The sequence below is a fragment of the Ylistrum balloti genome, unplaced genomic scaffold, assembly GCF_031769215.1.
Source record: "Ylistrum balloti isolate Yb309-2 unplaced genomic scaffold, AGI_CSIRO_Ybal_v1 Utg370276, whole genome shotgun sequence".
NCBI classification, from domain to species: Eukaryota; Metazoa; Mollusca; class Bivalvia; order Pectinida; family Pectinidae; genus Ylistrum; species Ylistrum balloti.
The window spans coordinates 1-21,317 of record NW_026782213.1 but is presented as its reverse complement, the minus strand read 5'-3'; the positions used below and the strand labels follow the sequence as shown (position 1 = coordinate 21,317).

General features: G+C 35.0%; 2 protein-coding genes across 2 annotated transcripts; both read right to left on the bottom strand.

Annotated features, from left to right (window-relative positions):
* On the bottom strand, positions 1–3,169 carry LOC132552757 (uncharacterized). The gene is made up of 3 exons (XM_060216945.1): positions 2,758–3,169; positions 628–1,851; positions 1–509 (listed from the first exon to the last, which is right to left on the bottom strand). The coding sequence occupies exons 1-3, from the start codon at positions 3,167–3,169 to the stop codon at positions 1–3; spliced, it is 2,145 nt and encodes a 714-aa protein (XP_060072928.1).
* A 7,093-nt stretch (positions 3,170–10,262) lies between these two features.
* Positions 10,263–19,281, bottom strand: LOC132552756 (uncharacterized). The gene is made up of 6 exons (XM_060216944.1): positions 18,861–19,281; positions 18,248–18,372; positions 15,535–16,036; positions 12,912–13,902; positions 11,856–12,166; positions 10,263–11,463 (listed from the first exon to the last, which is right to left on the bottom strand). Exons 1-6 carry the CDS (start codon positions 19,279–19,281, stop codon positions 11,036–11,038), a joined length of 2,778 nt encoding a protein of 925 aa, XP_060072927.1. The 3' UTR covers positions 10,263–11,035.
* Positions 19,282–21,317: the final 2,036 nt, after the last annotated feature.

Genomic DNA, 21,317 nt, shown 5'->3' with positions numbered 1-21,317 from the left:
TTATGACGAACATTGAAACTTTTTAAAATTGATTTGGAAATGTTTCTGAATTGAACCTACTGGAATAACTAAAGCAGAATCAGTATTGTCTACAGCTACAAGGACACCAATACATTCAAGGGAATTGTCACTCTTTCTCTGGAACACTCCTGCACCGGAATCACCACGAACAGCAAGTGGTTTGAGTTTACAATGAGTTTCACCGCATTGACTGTTTTCTATATACAGCATACCACAATACCTTTCACTAGCTTTTGTCTTCCCATACATTTTCTGAGTAAATCGGGTGGACGTACTGTTCCTGTATTTACCACTTGTAGCTCCTGACATACTTCCGAAGATGATTATATCATTTGAAGTGTCAAATGTGTTGTTCAGGGCTCCATCAGTGTCTGATGTATCTGGTTTGGCGCAAATGGACGTAGGTGCTGGCTGTGTTTCCTCGTCGGAAGTAGGTGTTGGGCGTCCCGTCTTTCCCGAGTCAAAGGTCGGTTCCTCAGTTGCATATCCTATAAAAATGTAAGAACAAGAAAATGATACATTTTGGTAAGATACACATTGACTACAGTGCAATGTGTGCAATCATTTCGATATAAAGTCTGTTTTTGACTATTTAATATCACCTACCAATTCTGTCTAGCTCCTCTTGGTCATACACAGTGAATCCACCAGATGTTGGAAGTCTGGTCTGATCGGTGATTTCGACAATTGCAATGTCAATCGATGTTCGTCTTTCTAATGCATAATCCCAACACACAACTCGTCCGCACTCTAGATCGCCTTCTGATTCCTTTACAGGCTGAAATGCCAAACGTTCAGTTGAACGTTGACTATGCAACCCAGAGCGTTGACACAGTACCCCAGCTTGGTGAGTATTTCTTGGTTGCCAGCACTCTTCTTCAGAGTACATGACGTGTGCACATGTAATGAAGCAAAGTCTGTCCATGTATTCAACAAGTGGTCCAATAGTTCCATGCCGCGTTGTTCCGTCATTAGTTCCGATGTTGCCTCCCATTTTCAATGGTACGTGTTTCCCTATAGGATTATTAACCACTAACTTAAAAAAGCCTTCCCGAACATCCACATCGACTGGGACACTTTCACCTTTAACATAGATTTTAGATGGAAAATTAGACTCTCCGTTTGGGATAAACGATTTAAAACTGCAAACAATAACCACACAAGGTGTTAACAGAAACTGTCCTTTCTGGTACTTCACGGGCGAAGATAATATACCTCTGATATTGGAGTGGTTGTTCCACAGTGTTTCATTTTCCTGTTCTATGGCCTTGTCTACGCGAATTTTATCGGCATCCGATAATACATAATTGTGGCTGTGACAGTAATGCAGCACTGCTCTTCCCTCATCCCAACCGCCTTTCTCTGTATAACGCAAATTGTAAAATAGAACCCGATATCCTGCGATACTTGTCTCTGTTCTGTGTGTCTTTTTGGTACTGAAGACGACAAACACTGTCATGTCACGTAACGTCCCTCGCACAACATAATCGCCCTTGTATTGCATACTCAGCTTCTTTTTGATGCCTTCCAATATACTATTGGTTTTATGTCTATTCATCTTAAGACAACGTTCAATGACGTCATTGTCTGTGTAGCTAGTCAGTATCTGTAGAATCCCATCGTTTTCATAAAACAATGCTAGTTCCATCGGCGTCACTTTTGGCGGGAGATATTTCTGGATCGTTTGAGGTATCGCTCTATTTTTGCTACTCGCTCGCGTCATAACGTCTTTTATGTTGTTTTCACTGAGGCTTAAGCATGTATATTGATCATTGTCAACAACACTTTGGTGTAAATCGGTCCAAACCAACGGTTCGTCCACAACCTTCCCTGTAACAGTGAAGTTCTCTTTATTAAAGTGTATTTCTCTTCATTATAGTGTAATTCTCTTCAATAGCTAATCGTGCTATTTTAGATGTAACCGTATTTCATTTGTTAATGGTGCTATATTAAATGTAACAGTGAATTTCTGTGCATTACTAAATCGTCCAACATAACTTAACAGTAAACGCAATGATTCAGCAAGTTAACGTCATTATTATGAAAATCAGTTTGTTATGTAGAGGGTCCTTTGTTAAAGCGACCGTCAGATGTTAAGGTAATCAAGACATATCTCATATGCTTGTTAGGGGTTTTATGTCCTTGTAACAACCATGACAATTGTCAGCATCTTGTTAGGAGGAAAATAACAAACAAGCCCATAGTTCCATTTTTACTGTCCCGCTTGCCCTTCTTCGGATCTTGATACAACGTTCTATCCTGAGACAGATGTTATTATTACTAAGTGTTGAGCAAGTTATTACTGCTGATTAAAATTCGATATTCTTTTCCTATTTTTAACAAGTTAAATAATACCGAGAGGTCATTGGGTGTGTAATTTCCTTACTTTGATTTATGGAAAAGTTATTACTTTGAACACATAGTAATGTTAGCAATATGCTATACGATAAGGAAAGAGCATGACATGCACATCAACAAACGTTTTATAACGGAGATACTCCAGTTAAATATGTCATATTCTCTTCATTGCACAACAATGAAAGAAACATTTCCATAGAACTATAGAATTATATAAGGCTAGACCAAATAATGAAATTTTACTATACAATAGAGCTTTCCCGTCCTTCTTGATGTAAAATGCCTACATTTCTAAACATATGAGGCGACTGAGGAAAATCAAACATACCGAAAGAAATGACAGAATCTAGATTCTCTAAGGTTAATATATATATATACCTTTCAAGATGTTTTCTATGTACTGAACGTAATGATCTCCTCTTCCCTTTACCAGATCCAATGGTGTTTGGCCACCAGCGGTTTTTCTTGTAAAGTCAAAACCTGCCTTTGTGAAGAGATCGAAGACTGAAATATCACCATTGTTTTTGCACCAGTAATGTAAGGCGTTAAAACCTTTCTTTTTGTCGTTGCGTTTTCCACATTCAATACAGGAAGGGTGGTTTTCGAAAAGATAAAACATCATTTTCTTATCTGTACCCATCGCCGCAGAGTGTAAAACAGACGTGCCACCTTTAGTTCTGTAGGTCACATCGACGCCATTCCTTACCAAATCGGTAAAAGTATCCACATCGCCGTAGAGAGCACAGCTTATCAATCGTTCACCTGTAGCAGTTGACGTTGAGGACGCCATGACCTGTAAAGTATTATTCGATAACCTTGATTTTTTTCCGTTTCAAACTATCTTATTGTCAGTTTCCTACATTCATCAAAAGTAAAGCAACGTGAAAAACTTTTACTTTTATCAAAAGTACATTTAGGTCGTGTTAATCGTGAAAATATGAATGACTAGTCTTTTTAGAATTTTTGTGTATATTTGACACTTTGTTCAGATTGTTCCATGGTAAACTTAAAATCGACACTTTTACGTAAGTTCCTCCTATAATATTTAACTAATTAAAGTCAGTTAAAGAATGTCATTTCTGCGAACTCAGTAACATACAAATTTATCAGAATACTGTTTAGAAGAAAGGTTTCTGAAAGTTTAACCTGATTAGATGAAAGATATAATACCATATACATTATAATTGTATAATATGTAGGACTATTATTTCTTAGTTACAAAATGTTCTTGCCTGTGTATCACTGGTATCCTTATATATACTTACCATGGTTTGATATATATTAAAAGGATAAGGTATGAATCTGACGATGGGAAACCCTACCGTGTCAAAATGTTGGTTAAATTACTAACATATATAACTGTCGTCTGAGATAGCATCGTGTAGGTTTTCCCGTTTGTTTTCACTTTATATATGAAATGCATTAGCACACATAGCATTATATATTTAGGTTTGTTCTGGGAATACTGTATCGAGTAGGTAGATAGTGAATAGTATTAGTCATTGTCAGGTTGACATGTACAGGTAGGTGTATAATATCGTGTTACATGCATGTTAAATAAAGTTTAATTATCACCTGTTGTAAAATATGATGTTATCCTGTGACACTAATTGACGATTAGTCAAAGTATCATGCAATATGACTTCTTGCTCCGTCGGCTGAATATCTTATCGAAAAAGTAGAAAGTTATGAATGTATTTGATGTCATGGTATATCCACTACCCGCTCATTCTTCTTAAATATGATTATTCGGTCAGTAATTCGTCGTCCTAATCATAGCCTTAATGATTAGTAAGAAATCGAAATTCATTGTTCAATTTACAATTATAACGAGATAATTGATAGCATTCAATTTCTCATGAAAATGCATGGTGACTTAGAGTCTGGAACGGAGAATTCAAAATAACATTTCGCGATAGGATGTGTTTCAGGATATGATTTATGAACCACAACGAATATGCTGCGAAGCAAACAATTTTTACAAATACTTAGAAAAATCATTATCATCAGCGTGTAGTAATAGCATAGACTCTAAATAATAAAAACATACATTAAAACAGGCAGGAGAAAATACTCAGTACCATCGAAAATCATGAAATAACAGCTTATGAAGGATGTTTCATAACGTTTGAGGAAAATTCACACAATTCTAGAATGTATACAAAAAAAATCAAATTGTTGCAAATTAACAGAAAACCAGAAGAAATTAAAATACAGAAAATCCCTCTACCCTCAAAGTAACAAGGTAGTTCTGGAAACCAAGTGTGACTGGAAGAAATACATGGTTAATAATATTCTGCAACAAATACAACAATTAATGTCTTTAAACCTAACGACACATCACAGTGACTTGTTTACCTTTGAGTCGTATATTCTAGGAGGTCAAACAGTTGTTATGGAATCTAGTAAACTTCCTACATCTTCCACAGTTTTAAGTCTTTTAACAGATACCTCAACTTATTTCATAAGTTTGTTTTTCTTCTTGATTTGAATTCATCCGTATTTATCATCTGTGATCTTTACTTTCGTTCTATTTGGATTTCAGGTGAGCTACGGTTTCTCCATATCTACGTTTTCACAACATATCAACTGAAATACTGTTCTTATTTTCGATTCTTATTCATCACTTATAATACTAAAAATAAATGGGGATTCACAAATGATCAATACAGCATATCATGGAACAAAATTTATACCCAACCATATTTTAAAAGGTCTTTCTGTAAAGATACTATCAACATGGAGAAACAATGGGTTCAGGTTTTTATATTTTTGTGTCACCAGTCATTACGTTAATTCATGGAATCCATTAAACTACGTCCCAGTCTAAATCATGTAGTACTCCACTCTATTTTCGATTTATATATAGAATGTACAGAGTTGTCGGTAGTGCTGTTTTAGTATGACTGTCATTCTTTTGTGATAACATTGTACAAAAGACACAAATGTATAGCACCATTAAATACAACCACAGAGTTAGATACCGTAGTCAAACAATGAATGAAACTGTATCATACAATCCTTTCTTCCTTCTATCTAGCTTTCTTAAACTCGTCAGTGGTGTCAAGAGCTCAATTGTTAAACCTAGCAGGCGACTGAGAAAAAGTTGGAAAAGTTTCTGCTGTCTATGGATGTTTTACTTGTTTGGTTGTTTCTACTATGTTTTAATGTTTCCAATATGTTTCGTTGTTAAAATTGTTGTCATTACTGTAACATGATAATGTTGACAGAAGAATAGTTACCTTAGTAGTGTCCTCACTAATTCTTTTGAAGGTTATATATCCTTGTCGATAACTACTTTCGTTTTTTATTACTTAAATGTCAGTTTTCCATACATTACACTAGGCATTTTCACTTCGTATATAAATTGTATGTAACAAGAATTTTATGTGTGGGCTTGACATTATCTACTTGGATTTACCGAAGGGTTGTACATGTCGTACATGTATTACCATACATATTTATTTACACAACTGAGAGGAGAGTAAGTGGTAAGGAGCTAAAATCGCAGAATTTAATATTTGGGATAACCTTTCATTATAACACAAATCTTAGACGAACACAATAAATATCTATAATAAAAACGGGAAGATCAACACTGTTGGTTTTTCTTGATATTAGAGTTACTAGGCCATATGTCACAGACAAGTGATGTCTTTGTGTGTGCTTCACAAGTTCCTTTTTTCAATATCAAGACCTTTAGCATCGATGAAAATTCCCAGAAGGACGAAACATGTAAAATGCAGTTTAATTTATTATTTGGCTCTACTGTAACTTGATCTCAATTTTTATGGAAATGTGCTTTTCACTTGTGTGTCTGTTGTACAATCTACTTAAAACATAGTAATCGGAATCGTGATATGAACAAACTGCAGTTTTCTAGGGGGTCATACATGAGAATAAAAACAAATCTTGTGAACATAAGTAAAATATGTCCTGTAGTTCATCTACGACATATAACCAAGGAGGCACGAACGCACACACATATATATATAACCCAATCCTTAACCCGCTTAACCCACATTTGGATATCCAAACAATCAATCGGTAAAAGAGAAGTGATAAGTCATTGTGTGGGATGGATTAAAACTGAAAGTTAATAACACTTTCCTTTCCATATTGCTACTCTTAATGTTATAAATTGAAATAAAAATGATAAAATCATCATTTTGTTTAAATATTGTATCCAAGTTACAATAAAAATGCTTGTCTTACCTTTAAAGCCAAGTATAAGCAGTGGTTCCAGATTATCTCTTTATCTTACGTCGAATTAACGTTATAAACTAAACATATAAATAAATGTATTGTAGGGTTTCATTTGAAATGCTTTATGAAATAATTTGGAGTTCCCTTACAGATTTATACCCTGTGCAATCACCAAGACATCGGTTATTCTATAAATAAACTAGGAAAGTAAAGATAGACGTTTATACTATTTCCTAGTTTCATTTTTAAAGAAATGAAATATTGACTTTCCATTTCTAAATAAATGTTATCTACATACATTGCTGGAAATAAATATAAAAAACATTGTAACAATCTTTGTAAATTCCTAAAACTGATATCCATGACATTAAACGACCACCGGCTCAAGCAGGACGCAGTATAAACAACACTGACTGCATTTCTACGTTAAGATATGACGGAGTCTATGAATAAGCATTGTGCCTGAGACATTCCATACAAATAGACTCAGAAACATCAAAATATAGAAAGAAACGTTTATAAAATATCTTTTTCTATGCAACATGAAGGCAAGCTATCGTACATTTCATAGATTCTATATTTAGATGTGTAAAATATCCAGAGTACATTTGAATTACCTGGGGTCTTAATATAGTAACAAACTGGTGAGTTGGATATCCCCAAATTTTGTAGTTCTACACCTAGGAATCCATCGCTGGTAAGGGTGTGTAAACGTATCTAATTTGATTGAGTTCAGAATAAAACGGATATATCTTAGCAACCAAGACTGATCAAGTGAAGCCGTCATTACATTCATTTAGTAGGATGTTTTTCTCCACTAACACTAAAATGCTTGTCTTTCCTTTATCCTGTGTCGTTGTATGTTCAGTCCACAAATACTGCTATTTTTGATGACAATTTAGGTTGTGTCGTTATTTTAGTCTTAGGATCGTTGTAGTATTAATAAGGTCATCAAAGAAAACATTAATTTGTCGTTACTCTTCTGAACACCTGGTCTTATTCCCCTGGCACTTTTAAAGGAACCTCAGCGTGAATATTCTTATTGTTAATATTTCGCTCAAATTGCAATGACTTTAATTTTGGATCATAGCGATGATTATTTTCACATGTTGGTAGTTTCCTTGTGTTTGTGTCAGTTGCCATTTAAATTCTATGTTTTTTGTTTAGGGTCCATGTATACTTAATGTTTTCTACTAATTTGTCGGTTTATCGACCAATGACATTCATTCAATATTGTAGTGTCCACTGACAGTGGAAGTCTGGTACAGTTTTGATAATTAAAGTGTTTTATTGTGTGTGTGAGGCTCAACGTTTGAGTTTATTTTGTTTGTGCTCTGTTAAGTTTAACTACTTTCGTTATCAGATACACTAGTGTAATCGCAATTTTCGAATCAAAATATATCTGTATTTTTACAATCAACGAAATGGAATGTTAGTGGTGATTATAGGAATAATGTTTAAGAAAACAAGATATTGTACCTCTATTCCCTTCCCGCAGTATCTTAACACTAGCAGTGTCAATGATTTATATATAAACATATATTCAGCTTATAAATAACACTCTCACTGCCATCCGTAAAAATATCAATCATGTTAAACCCGTTCAGAATTCGTTTGTACAATTAAATTAATAAAAAACAAAACATTATATATATATTTCACCATATTAATAATTTCAATTTTTAGATAGATATATATTTGCATGAAACAAGTGTTTTTAATCAAAATACTTTTTATTGCAACTACACGCATACAATTAACATTTTTTACAATATTTTTTTTTCTACTTCTTTAACAATTCCTCATTTAGAACGTGGCCGAGATGTACCGGTAGACGATTGTTCTCAGAGTGTGACGTGCAATTGATTTCGCTGCGATCACCTGTATGTTCAGTGTCTAGAGTGCAAAACATACCTAGATTTATGTAAAACATTTTTGACATTTTAATCACCATCTTACATACCACAACTTGGAATGGTTTCTTGTCCGCTATAAAGGGCCTTCGGCGTCCATTGGCCGAAGGGATTATCGAGACACCTAAATTTACACCACCGCTCTCGATTTAGATTTATAACTTTGTATTTATTTTTTGTTCTATGTATGTAATGTGATTTATGTAATATTTGTGTCTTGATAAAGAGGCAGGTTGCCTTGAAAATTTGACATTTCACTTGTCCGTACGGTTGCTATTACTTCATTGTTTATATATATTTATTTATTTAATATCAAAAGTAAACATACAGTTATGTATTGATACAATCGAACATGGAAAGCAAACAATAAATAACAAAGTCGGAACTTTCAGTTAAAAATAAAGTTATTTTCAGGACAGCCAGAACGCTTACTGACAAGGTACATATATATGTATATCACTGTACAAGGCGTGAAGAGGCGTTAATATTGTACATTGTAGAAGTAACTGGTATTTCCGTAGGGTAGCGTTAAGTCTAGCCAGCCACCTGTGAAATCAGACATTCACAGATCACGATATCATGAATACAAGATGTATGTACTTAATAACGAACAGACGACACGAAGAGTATATGTATACTTAAACCTATACTGGCGGGAAACTTTGCTAATCTGTACGTACATCTGTGACTAATATCTAAACATTTTGTGAAATAGAAATAACAAAATTCATATTGAAATGTCAAGACCTCGCTCATACAGAATATACCTTGGCGCACTACACGTACTCTATCTTCTGTCATCGACACTTCCACAAACACTTCAGTGTTCACTTGTTTGCTTGTCGGGACGAATCACATGTTTGTATACAACACGGGACCTTTCAGTGTGACCCACCAGGCAGAACCTGATCACTCTTTTTTCTGTAATCGTATAGTACAAACCCACTCGAGAGGATATCATAAGCGATACTTGAATACAATTACTCATCGTAAAGGTGATAGAGGCATTTTATAATGTGTATATACAATGGATTAAATGGGACTTTTTACGACTTTAAATATTGTTCGTGTCACGTTAGCCCGGTCCATTTTGGTATTATTGTGTCTTTTTGGTGGTTTCATTAAAGCCGAAAATTAAGGTTGACATTGTGTGTTCATATGCATCCAGAATAATTTTATATATGATTTTGTATACATGTGCGGCCTGATCAACTTTTTTATGGTTTTTTGTACGTCGAGATGAACTTTATAGAGCTTACTGGAAAAAAAACTCATTTCCTTGCGTAGCATTTTCTAAATTTGGTATATTGATGCACGTTGTTTGGAATCGCACATGTTGCTGCCTGCAGGTTTACACGGGGATTACGTGATCAGTGAGGAGGAGCATTCAGGTTTACACGGGGATCACGTGATCAGTGAGGAGCATTCAGGTTTACACGGGGATCACGTGATCAGTGAGGAGGAGCATTCAGGTTTACACGGGGATCACGTGATCAGTGAGGAGCATTCAGGTTTACACGGGGATTACGTGATCAGTGAGGAGCATTCAGGTTTACACGGGGATCACGTGATCAGTGAGGAGCATTCAGGTTTACACGGGGATCACGTGATCAGTGAGGAGGAGCATTCATCATTAAATACCAGATTGTTTTCCATCTCGATATTCCAATCATAATAGATTCTATATAAGTTACACTTTTTTCCATTTCTTTATTGCAAATGCGAATAGCATATAGGATTACACAATGTCTACATATTCTGGTTAAAAATACAAATATGTTTATATCAATCGGATAAAAATAAATCATGTGAAAAATTGATATTGGCGTATAACAAAATAAACATAACTACAATGTATATTCTCTTCAAATGATGAATAGAATTATATTGCTTACTGAAAAAAAATAATTGGTTCAAGATTTCTCGAGTTTATCGTGGGATTATTTTTTTTTACTATTTTTCTTTGCATCTATTCACAGTGACATTTCAACAACGAGATACAGAATCAGTCGATAACACAAACTATACAGTGTATTGTGTACTCTTACCATACGACAATATGTACAATATATTCAGTACAATTAGGATACGACCACGTGTTCTAATCTCTACCACATTGCAAACACGTCTGTATCATTCAACAAATGTCCCTGTATACAAACATTACTACAAACCTATTTGTTATATATATATATATAAGTAAGTAACAGTTTACCATAAATATAATGTCATTTAACATTTGACAAGAAAGGGTGACGAGTTCAAGTGTGACCAATCAAATACCGTGACCGCTATGACGTCAGTATTCTTGACATAGAATTCGCAACGGATTAAACCGTCTATAATCATTTTACTTGATGTATATGTTTTCATTTGGCATCAGACAACAAGATAGGTATGATATAAAGACACTTATGACAGTTATGGTCAGTATGAAAGCCATAGTTCTGCAGGCAAACACACCAGTCATCGCGGTCATTAAAACAGTTCAAAATTTCCAATAATCGTGTGGTAATTTGATAGTTATTCTGAATTAGCTATATTGTAGGTTGGAATACTTTTAATCTCAGTCCGAACGTTTCCAGTATTGGCTTGATCGGGATCACAATACCGGACCCAGTGGCGGTGTCCGCTCCCACTAATACACCAACACAGATCAGAGATCGAGAATTATCTTCGTTGACTATGACTTGGAACACTCCAGCGCCTGAGTCACCCGGGGTAGAGAAGGGCGGTGGTTGGCAGTCTTGTTCCGAACATTGCCGGTTCTCTATGTAGTACACGCCCCGCCAACGCTCGGTCTCGGTAGCTTTACCATAAATCTTTGAGCTGAATTCGGTCATCTCGATTCCTCTATACGTCCCGTATGTTATACCGGAAGCACTCCCGAACTTAATTATCTCGTGTCCCACTGTCGGTTCACCAAATTCACCATGGTTGAAATCGGGTCCATGTTCTGGAAATCCTAATAGCAAAAGAAATACAGTGATATTACGCCATTACTCTGTACAACAGACACTGTGAATGAAACAGATTTAAGTATAAATTAAAAAATAACACTGTCTTCCTAATGGTTGACAGTAATCATTTGTATCGCTTTGCTTACTTTTGATTTGTGAAATTACAAAATATGCAGCGCTAAATGTGTATACATATGAGTGTTGACAATCTTAAAATGCTAGTTGACATTTTTGGCCCCAAATAAAAAGAAATACCATATCATTATACGTAGATCGATAATGATAGAAAGTTCAGATGTCATGAATACAAACGACAGTATGTTTTCACGAAGACACGGGAAATTAAATACTGGTATATCGGTTATAGCATTTAAAAGAAAACTAAATCGACATCAACCTCGTTCCGTGAATTGTTCCTGGCTGTAGGCAGAGAACCCTGGCAACGGCGGTACCCTCTGTGGTTCCGTGATCTCCACCACTGCCACGTCTATAGACGTTTCCTCGTCTAGGCTGTACTTGAAGTAAACCACTTTACCACACTTACGGTCATCCTCCGGATGTTCAGTGCCGCCATTGCTTGGTTGCACAACATCTATATCCGGTACACTGTCCCCTACGTATCGACTGTTGCCATGGACAACGTGTGCACACGTGATAAAGCCGACTTTATCGTTTTCCAGTTGTACAAAAGGCCCAACGCTACCAAACCTGTGAACATGTTCATAGTTTTATTACAAAATAAATTACCACGATAAATATCAACCTCAAAAACGCCCAGGAGAAAACAATGATTCGATTAATGACTTACCTAAAAAATATTCCAGCTTCTGGTAAAATTGAGAAATTTGAACAATGGATACATTCACCTATATAGTAATCGAATCTGTACACTATACCAGAAACTGTACCGTCACCTTATCGCTGATTCGCAGTTGAATCAGTTCATTATTTGACTTTACGGTATGTTACTCTAAACTTGTATCGAACATCATTATGCACTTGTGTGTCTTTTGTACTGTACAGATTTTATTTCACAAATAAACAGTACATAGTTGTAGTATCCTCAACGCCGAGATGACATACATGAATTATTTTGAAAGTAGAAATACACTAATTGATAAATCAGTCATGATGATTAGATATAAGAATTAACAGCGTGGTCGTTGTATTTGAAAGGTGCTTTACACAAATGTATCAAGTACAAAGTGTTAACTTGATATTAACTCAATCGTCAAAGATACGAGTTCAACAAAAAAAAAAAAAAAAAAAAAAAAAAAAAAAAAAACAACACGAATATAGAAAACGCGTCCTTAAACAAAGACGAATTTCGGTGAAAGATTTTAGTTGAAAATATGTTGCACCAGCGAATGTCTTCTATCCATCCAGAAAAGTTACATTTCAAAGACGTGGTGTTTTAATTCTTTTTGTAAAAATAGTTTATATAATCACCTACCTCATTGTGGTGTCATCAGCAGCGCCAATGTTACAGCCGAAGCTGAGAGGTTTGTGTAAAGCATCAGGACACTGCACGTGGTGTAAAACAACATTTCCTTCCCTTATATCTACAGGGAGTTTAACATCACCAACTTCTACCTCTGTCGGAAATAGCGGCTCATTGTCAGGCACGAAACCTTTAAAGTGACAAAGAATGACTAAACATGTCTGCTTCTCGAATCTTCCTGATTTATATTTCACAGGCGAAGACATAATGCCTCTCAAATTTGAGTGGCGGTTCCACAGTTTGTCGCTGTGTTGTTTGATGGCTCTTCCTACTAGTTTCCGGTCTTCATCAGACAGAATGTAACCTTCCTTGTGGCTATGATACAACACTTTTCGACTCTCGTCACTGGAAACACTGGGATTACGGAAGCATACTGAGTAGCCAGCTTCGCTTGTTTCACTCCCATGTGATATTGTGTTTGTGTAAATTACGAACATTTTTTGCTTCTTGGGTAGGTACTCCCCGAAAACAATATCGACATATTTATCTTTATAGTTCTTTCTCAGTATCTCTTTAACAATATAGGGCTTTGATTCCTTGAATTCACCAACACATTCCGACAGACATTTTGTTACGATTTCGTCAGCTGTGTACCTGACAAGGAGTCCTAATGTCTGCTTTTGTTTCGAATAGAAAGCTACCTCCATCGGAGTAAGCATTTGCTTAGATTCCAAACAAAGATTTGAAAAAAATGCACTATTTATTTTCTTCATTGGGTCAGCCCCGTTTTCGATCAGACGCAAGACATCCAAGGATTTCCCCTCTGCTGAAAATCGATGGAGGCTTATCCACTGCCGGAAAACCTCATCCGGGTTTTTTTCTAGATCTACGTCACTGGATGTCTCTGGTATATCGTATTCAGTGTCATCGGTTATAGTGAAATCTGGATCAGCCGGCGTTTGACTGCATTGAGGTATTTGTGCATCATCATTATCATCACCGTCTTTTCCTTTAGTAGAAAACATATTCAGATCATTGAACAAAGACAGGAGCGAATCCTTGTTATTTGCACATTGTACACCTGTGTTCATTACCGACTTATTCAAGTTTATGGCAGATATTAATAATCATTCTGATTCCTGACATATTTCTAATACAAATTCAAAATTGCAGTTATTTGCTTAGATAAGGTTGTTTGAAGACTTCTGTCTTAGATATGAAACTATACTATCCAGCGGAGTAATGAAGATAGAGCATACATAAAGACTGTGGGAAGAGTCCCTACATACAATTGTCCTTGATTTTTGATGACTGACAGTTGTATATCAGTCTAGTGTTCATTGTAATATTTTTTTCTCATGTTACACGTTTGTGAAAAATTTTAAAGCTTACATCTACTTCGATGAAATATAACTGTCGTCAATAAAGAAACAGGAATATCTTCACTGTTGATGACATGCACCAGGACAAAAATCGCTGCAGATAACCTGGGATTAGTCTAATTACGTTCCTTCCTATTTTACAAGACATTGGATGTAAGGTTTAAAGTTCGACAATATTGCATAGAATTTTAAACGAGAAATTTAGCAACGGTTTCTGTCTAGTCAGTCTAGAATGACTCTCCAATTCCCTTCCTTATCGCATCTCGTATCTTTTTAATAACTTCATAATATTTAACTTTTTAACGTTGACTCTTCAATACTCTGCGTTATGACATATCGTACCTTTCTAACTTAATAATAATAACGTCCACAATATTTTTTCGTGAATAATCTGTCTAGTTATACCTTTCATGCTGGTGAATCCGGAATCTTTCATAGAATTTTTGCTTGTTAGATCACCCACTGTAAAGCATAATGAGTATAATGTCTATAAAACTGATTGTACAAAAGACTCACAAATAAATAAAAACTGTCAATACCAGTTTAGAATTCTATATAGTAGAGTTTAGTCCCTCTTGGACTCTTCAGTGAATCTAAGGACTTAATCTTTGAAACATAGGCGAAAACTGAGGAAAATATGTATATAAAAACTGTGCGAAAGAAATGCCCGCATATTGATGGGGAGATGCATTAATAAATTTCTTGATGTTCAAACCTATAACATTGTCATTTCTTGAAGACATCATATAACTATTGATATTAATTCACAATATAAACTGCATACTATATATTTACTACTGTAACACTATATACACACTAAGGTCTGATTCCGAACAAATCACAGGAATTTTGTATGCAAAAACCTCGTGATGAGTTTCATAAATATCCTATACGTCTTCGGAAAAGCAGTATTTTATAAACAAGAAATTGAGAACTAATGTAACTTTAAATATTCTTGTTTAATATATTTGTTGGGTCGTATTTAAATAAATGCTGCCATGAAATTATGACATCACAATTGTTAAGAAAGCCCACGTGCCTTAACAGTGATCTGTAGTACATTGCAGTAGGATTAATTGTGAAATAATTTAAACGATGCATTATTTCAACAATGTATACCGACTTTTCTCTAAACAAATTGCAATCAAATTGTTATAAAACTTGTGTCTCAGAAGTGACAAACATCCTAAAAACTGCTTTCACTTAATTATTAAAGTTTCTTCTCAGTTGCATTAGTAAGAAGTAGTTTTAACTTTTTTCTTCAGGGTGGCGGCCTTCTAAAATTTCAACGGATTTTAAAGTAAAGAGATTAGAAGTCATTGTTATCAACCTACCCAGAGTAAAGGAAGCATCTGGTCCTTCACTTTTCTTGAGAAATCTGATCAATTCTGTCTGATTGGCTTCCCTTGCCAAGTCCATAACACTCCTTCTGTCATTCGTTCTTGTCACAAGGTCGAATCCAGCATAAATCAAATCCCTAACAATGTCCACGTTACCTGCACGTGCAGCATAGTGTAGAGCATTGAATCCCATGGAGTCTAGATATTTACCCTTTTCAATACAAAATGTGTATTTCTCAATCAGGTGATGAATCATAGTTGTTTGACCCTTACTTGCTGCGAAATGAAGTACAGATGATCCACCTTTGGTTGTAAAATCTACAGCAATACCACTGCTGACTATGTTGTCCAATCTCTCTACGTCACCGTCCTCAGCACTCGCGAATAAATCCGCCAAGGTATATTTCCTCCGATTCTGTAAACAATTAATAACTACTTTTCTTTACACAAGATCATGTATGAACGACAAGTTTTGCTTTCTACCCGTCCAGGTGTGAACGACCAGGTTTGCTTCACATAAGACGAGGTGTGAACGACCAGGTTTGCTTCACATAAGACGAGGTGTGAACGACCAGGTGTGCTTCACATAAGACGAGGTGTGCACTACCAGGTTTACTTCACAGTTGTGAACGAACATGTTTGTAACTCAGTCTATTAATGATTCAGTATATTTTCCATTGTATTGCTGATTTGTTACTCGTCAAACTGGTAGTTTTCACTTATCTTTTTTATAATTTTGTTTACAAGGCTATGAACTCTACCGGTGATGCACGCTGCATTGAAAACAAAGTAAAATATATAAATTAAATATAAACATAAATACTTCTACAAAAACCACGAGACAAACAAGCTCCGACATAAAAATATCTTACAAATCACGAGACAAACAAGCTCCGACATTGAAATATCTTACAAAACACGAGACAAACAAGCTCCGACATAAAAATATCATACAAATCACGAGACAAACAAGCTCCGACATAAAAATATCTTACAAAACACGAGACAAACAAGCTCCGACATTAAAATATCTTACAAAACACGAGACAAACAAGCTCCGACATTAAAATATCTTACAAATCACGAGACAAACAAGCTCCGACATTAAAATATCTTACAAATCACGAGACAAACTAGCTCCGACATAAAGATATCTTACAAATCACGAGACAAACAAACTCTGACATTAAAATATCTTACAAATCACGAGACAAACTAGCTCCGACATAAAAATATCTTACAAAACACGAGACAAACAAGCTCCGACATAAAAATATCATACAAATCACGAGACAAACAAGCTCCGACATAAAAATATCTTACAAAACACGAGACAAACAAGCTCCGACATTAAAATGTCTTACAAAACACGAGACAAACAAGCTCCGACATAAAAATATCTTACAAATCACGAGACACACAAGCTCCGACATAAAAAATATCTTACAAATCACGAGACAAACAAGCTCCGACATAAAAATATCTTACAAAACACGAGACAAACAAGCTCCGACATAAAAATATCTTACAAAACACGAGACAAACAAGCTCCGACATAAAAACACTTACAAATCACGAGACAAACTAGCTCCGACATTAAAATATCTTACAAATCACGAGACAAACAAGCTCCGACATTAAAATATCTTACAAAACACGAGACAAACAAGCTCCGACATTAAAATATCTTACAAAACACGAGACAAACAAGCTCCGACATAAAGATATCTTACAAATCACGAGACAAACAAACTCTGACATTAAAATATCTTAAAAATCACGAGAAAAACAAGCTCCGACATAAAAATATCTTACAAAACACGAGACAAACAAGCTCCGACATAAAAATATCATACAAATCACGAGACAAACAAGCTCCGACATTAAAATATCTTACAAAACACGAGACAAACAAGCTCCGACATTAAAATATCTTACAAAACACGAGACAAACAAGCTCCGACATAAAAAATATCTTACAAATCACGAGACAAACAAGCTCCGACATAAAAATATCTTACAAATCACGAGACAAACAAGCTCCGACATTAAAATATCTTACAAAACACGAGACAAACAAGCTCCGACATTAAAATATCTTACAAAACACGAGACAAACAAGCTCCGACATTAAAATATCTTACAAAACACGAGACAAACAAGCTCCGACATTAAAATATCTTACAAAACACGAGACAAACAAGCTCCGACATTAAAATATCTCGAATATTAAAAATCATTTAAACCATTTCCTGGACTACAGTATGTGAGCTTTACAAGTAATATCACACTTTGTAATGTCTCATGTTTGTGGTGTTAAATAAAAATACAGTGTATTGTCAAGTATGTTCAAGTACATACTAGACACCAACAACTTGAAATGGAACAAAAAAAAACTTATTTATCTATACAATAAGCTTGTCAACATGTATGTTTTTTTATTGTGGACATTTTTATCCTCAAATATGGTTGCTGATTGCTAGGCTTTGGTTGCACAAGATCTAATAATTAGTGAAAGGCCAGTATTGTTAATAAAATGAGGACATACGATCACTAAATAAACAACAGGGAATGAGACAGGTTTCGGTTGAATTACATCACACAAGCACAGCATAAGAAAGCTTACCATATCTCTCCCCTCCTCATCTTCGTTGATGACTGTCAACTCGGAATCGTATCTTTGTTCCGCGTCAGATAAACTGGAATATACTGGTACATGCTTAGTTTCATCTTTGAGTAGATATCTCTCTCCTTGAGAAGGAAAACAATAACGACATGTCTGCAATATCTTAACTAAAAGCAAAACAGCGGATTAAAATAAAAGTGGATAAATCCATGCTTTAAAAGGTTCACAATTTATTTTATGTCCTGTGCTCTGTTTCAGTATGTTGAACGTTAACAATTCATTGATATGTGCATCTCATTGTTTAACGATCGAAAGGAAGAGGTAGTAATATCATATCATGGCTTTACTTAAGGTACTTCAAGAAACATATTTTTGACAGCAATAATATAGCCAAGATTCTGGAAATGAAACTGTGAGGTCTTGGTGCACGTGATAGACTATAAATACGAATAGAACATTTAACATGATATACCAGAGAATAACACCAGAGAACGACTGTTAAATTGTATAAAGAGAATATGACTATAGGCGCAGAAAGGTCAAGGTCGTCTGCCTCATGTAAGACACCCGCTAAATAAAAAAAAACATGATAGATGACAGAAACTCTGCATACCAATAGAATCATCACTCTCTAAATCACGGATATGCTGAAGTAAATCGGTTTTCTTAAACGTTTCTGCTAGCTCAAGGGCAGTCAATCCCTTCGACGTTTTCGCGGTTGTATCGAAACCTGCTCGCACTAGCTCCACAAATACACCAATAGTTCCTGAAAATACACAACAGTTGTGTAACGCATTGTAGCCTTGCATGTCAAGGTCATGGCCTTTAGGGATGCATTCTGGGTAGTTAGTTAGCAGATGAGAGACCATTTTAGTGTGACCTCCATACGCTGCATAATGTAGGACAGATGACCCTCCCAAGGACACGGATGTGATAGGGACACCATGTTTCACCACATCTGTCAGGGAGGACAAATCCCCGAATGTAGCAGACTGAAACAGGTCCCCGACTGTATAAACTTTCTCGGACGCCATGCTGTGTCAATAATCTGAAATAAAAAAACACTCTCAGTAATGTTTTCATGTTATCACGATATTCAATATCCAGCTTGAGTAGTTCTTTTAGTCGGGAAACCATTCCAAAATTTAACAAAGATAACTTTACATAATATTCTTGGAAAACGGGGTAGTTCCTTTTAGTAAGCAAGAACACAGGACGGCATGCAGAAGTGACAGACAGAAGTCATTGAAACAGTAAATGAATATTCCGTTTTTAATTACCGGATTTTGTTATGGGTGTGGCAAATGTCATTTGAAAAATCTTAGTCAATTCAGAATTATGAAGTATTCAAACAGTAAATCTAGAGTGTAATTGTCAGATATGAAAACTACGAGATTACTGGGGTGGTGGGGGGTAAGTGCATTCCTTTCCTCGTGCCGATTTATAATTTTAATTTAGACATGACAGTTCGGTTTACTTTAAAGCATAAACCATTTCATACATTAAATTTTTTCAGAGGTAAAGATAAAAATCTAAAGGAAGACCTTGCATCTACAAGTGGGGTCAGAAACTGTGTCGAAAGTTTCCTCTGATCAATACGATATACGTTATTGATATTAGAAGCATTTGGATTCGTTAGGATATGCAATAGAGCAGAGTAACTAATCAGGCATATGAATTAATATTTTGTCTGTTTCCGGTTTTACCGGGTATAAAGTACATATTAGTCTTAGTGTAACGTGCAGCCTAGCTTTGCACACGGTGGGTAAGTCTCTGATTCCTTGCAGAGATACTAGCTAACAAATGCCGATATATACATATAGCGTGGAACAGCAAACTCTACCTGAGTTAAGAATAAAACTAACGAACGAACTAGTATTCACATGGACTGCTGTCCCGACACAGACTGTTCTGACTAGCATGTGTATTTCATGATAAAATTCTCTCTTTTCTTTTAATCAGTTCATTTTCTATATATAAATTAAATATTCTCAAAGTTAAATATGAAATTCATTTGGAACAAACGAATTTCTTTAAAAAGTACAATTTATTCAATACAGATTTTTTTATACACTAAATGTCCATTTTGGTTTGTCAATTAATCTTGTTACATAATTATAACATTCACAAGTCAACAAAGATATATTTAACCTTTCATGTCAGGAAGAGTTAAAGCAATTAAATTGTAAAGTGTCATAGACACGGAAGGGTCAATTGTGAGTGTATCGGCACTAAGGATTTACACTAGTATTTTATATTAGCCCTTGGTCAACACCCTTTGTGTGGTGAGTAGCCATTACGTAATAGGTTATGACTAGGAGCCCACATGTCAGTGATTTAGATATTTTTGGAATTATACCGACGCTTACCATTGCGCATGCCTGTGTCCGGAGAACAGCTTGATCTTCATAAAATCTGAGTTTTCGTATCACTTTTTGACGAGACTCAATAAAGGAAAGATCAACGTTAACAGCTGTCTCCATTATATATTTTACAGGTGAGCACACTTTCTTACTAATGTACATTTAGTCTATTTCCATATTGTTAATTGACACACTTTGTATTTTATTATTATTTTTCTGTGTTCGATATTATCTTTCATACGTCTGTATTTGTATTGATTTATGTAGTTAAATATTTATGTTTTATTCTTGTCTGTGAAATGCAAAGAATAGTGTTCCCGTAATTGAAAATGTTTATCTATTGTAAAGCTTTCAACCATAAGCATTTTATGCACAATTTATTAGTCTCTTGTGAAATATTGTATGTTTCAATTAGATATCATTTTATGAATTATTTATGAGTTATTGCCCCTTAATTCTGATACTTAATTATTAATAGATTTAGTTCCATTTCTTTGTATTGAATTTTTAATATTAATATATACTTTTATCTTGCAAAGTTATGAAATTTTCTTAAATTGTTTTTGTCTGTCAGATCTTGTAATTTGTTATCTCAGTTTAGAATCTGATTGAAATATATGTACTTATGATGTATTATTATTACTGTTCCTTATAATGATTATTAGAACTTGAGTTCAGGTTTTAATACGCATAATTGTGAGGACTTA

Bases quoted from the DNA above. Each gene is read 5' to 3' on its own strand.
- LOC132552757 (XM_060216945.1), bottom strand. From the start codon at position 3,169: ATGGCGTCCTCAACGTCAACTGCTACAGGTGAACGATTGATAAGCTGT. The intron at 1,852-2,757 runs GTATATATATAT...TCACTGTTACAG, and splicing joins CATAGAAAACATCTTGAAAG to GGAAGGTTGTGGACGAACCG. The intron at 510-627 runs GTAGGTGATATT...ACATTTTTATAG, and splicing joins AGAGGAGCTAGACAGAATTG to GATATGCAACTGAGGAACCG.
- LOC132552756 (XM_060216944.1), bottom strand. From the start codon at position 19,281: ATGGCGTCCGAGAAAGTTTATACAGTCGGGGACCTGTTTCAGTCTGCT. The intron at 16,037-18,247 runs GTAAGCTTTCTT...AATTGTTTACAG, and splicing joins ATGAGGAGGGGAGAGATATG to AATCGGAGGAAATATACCTT. The intron at 13,903-15,534 runs GTTAAAACTACT...CTAAAGGAAAAG, and splicing joins CCGCCACCCTGAAGAAAAAA to ACGGTGATGATAATGATGAT.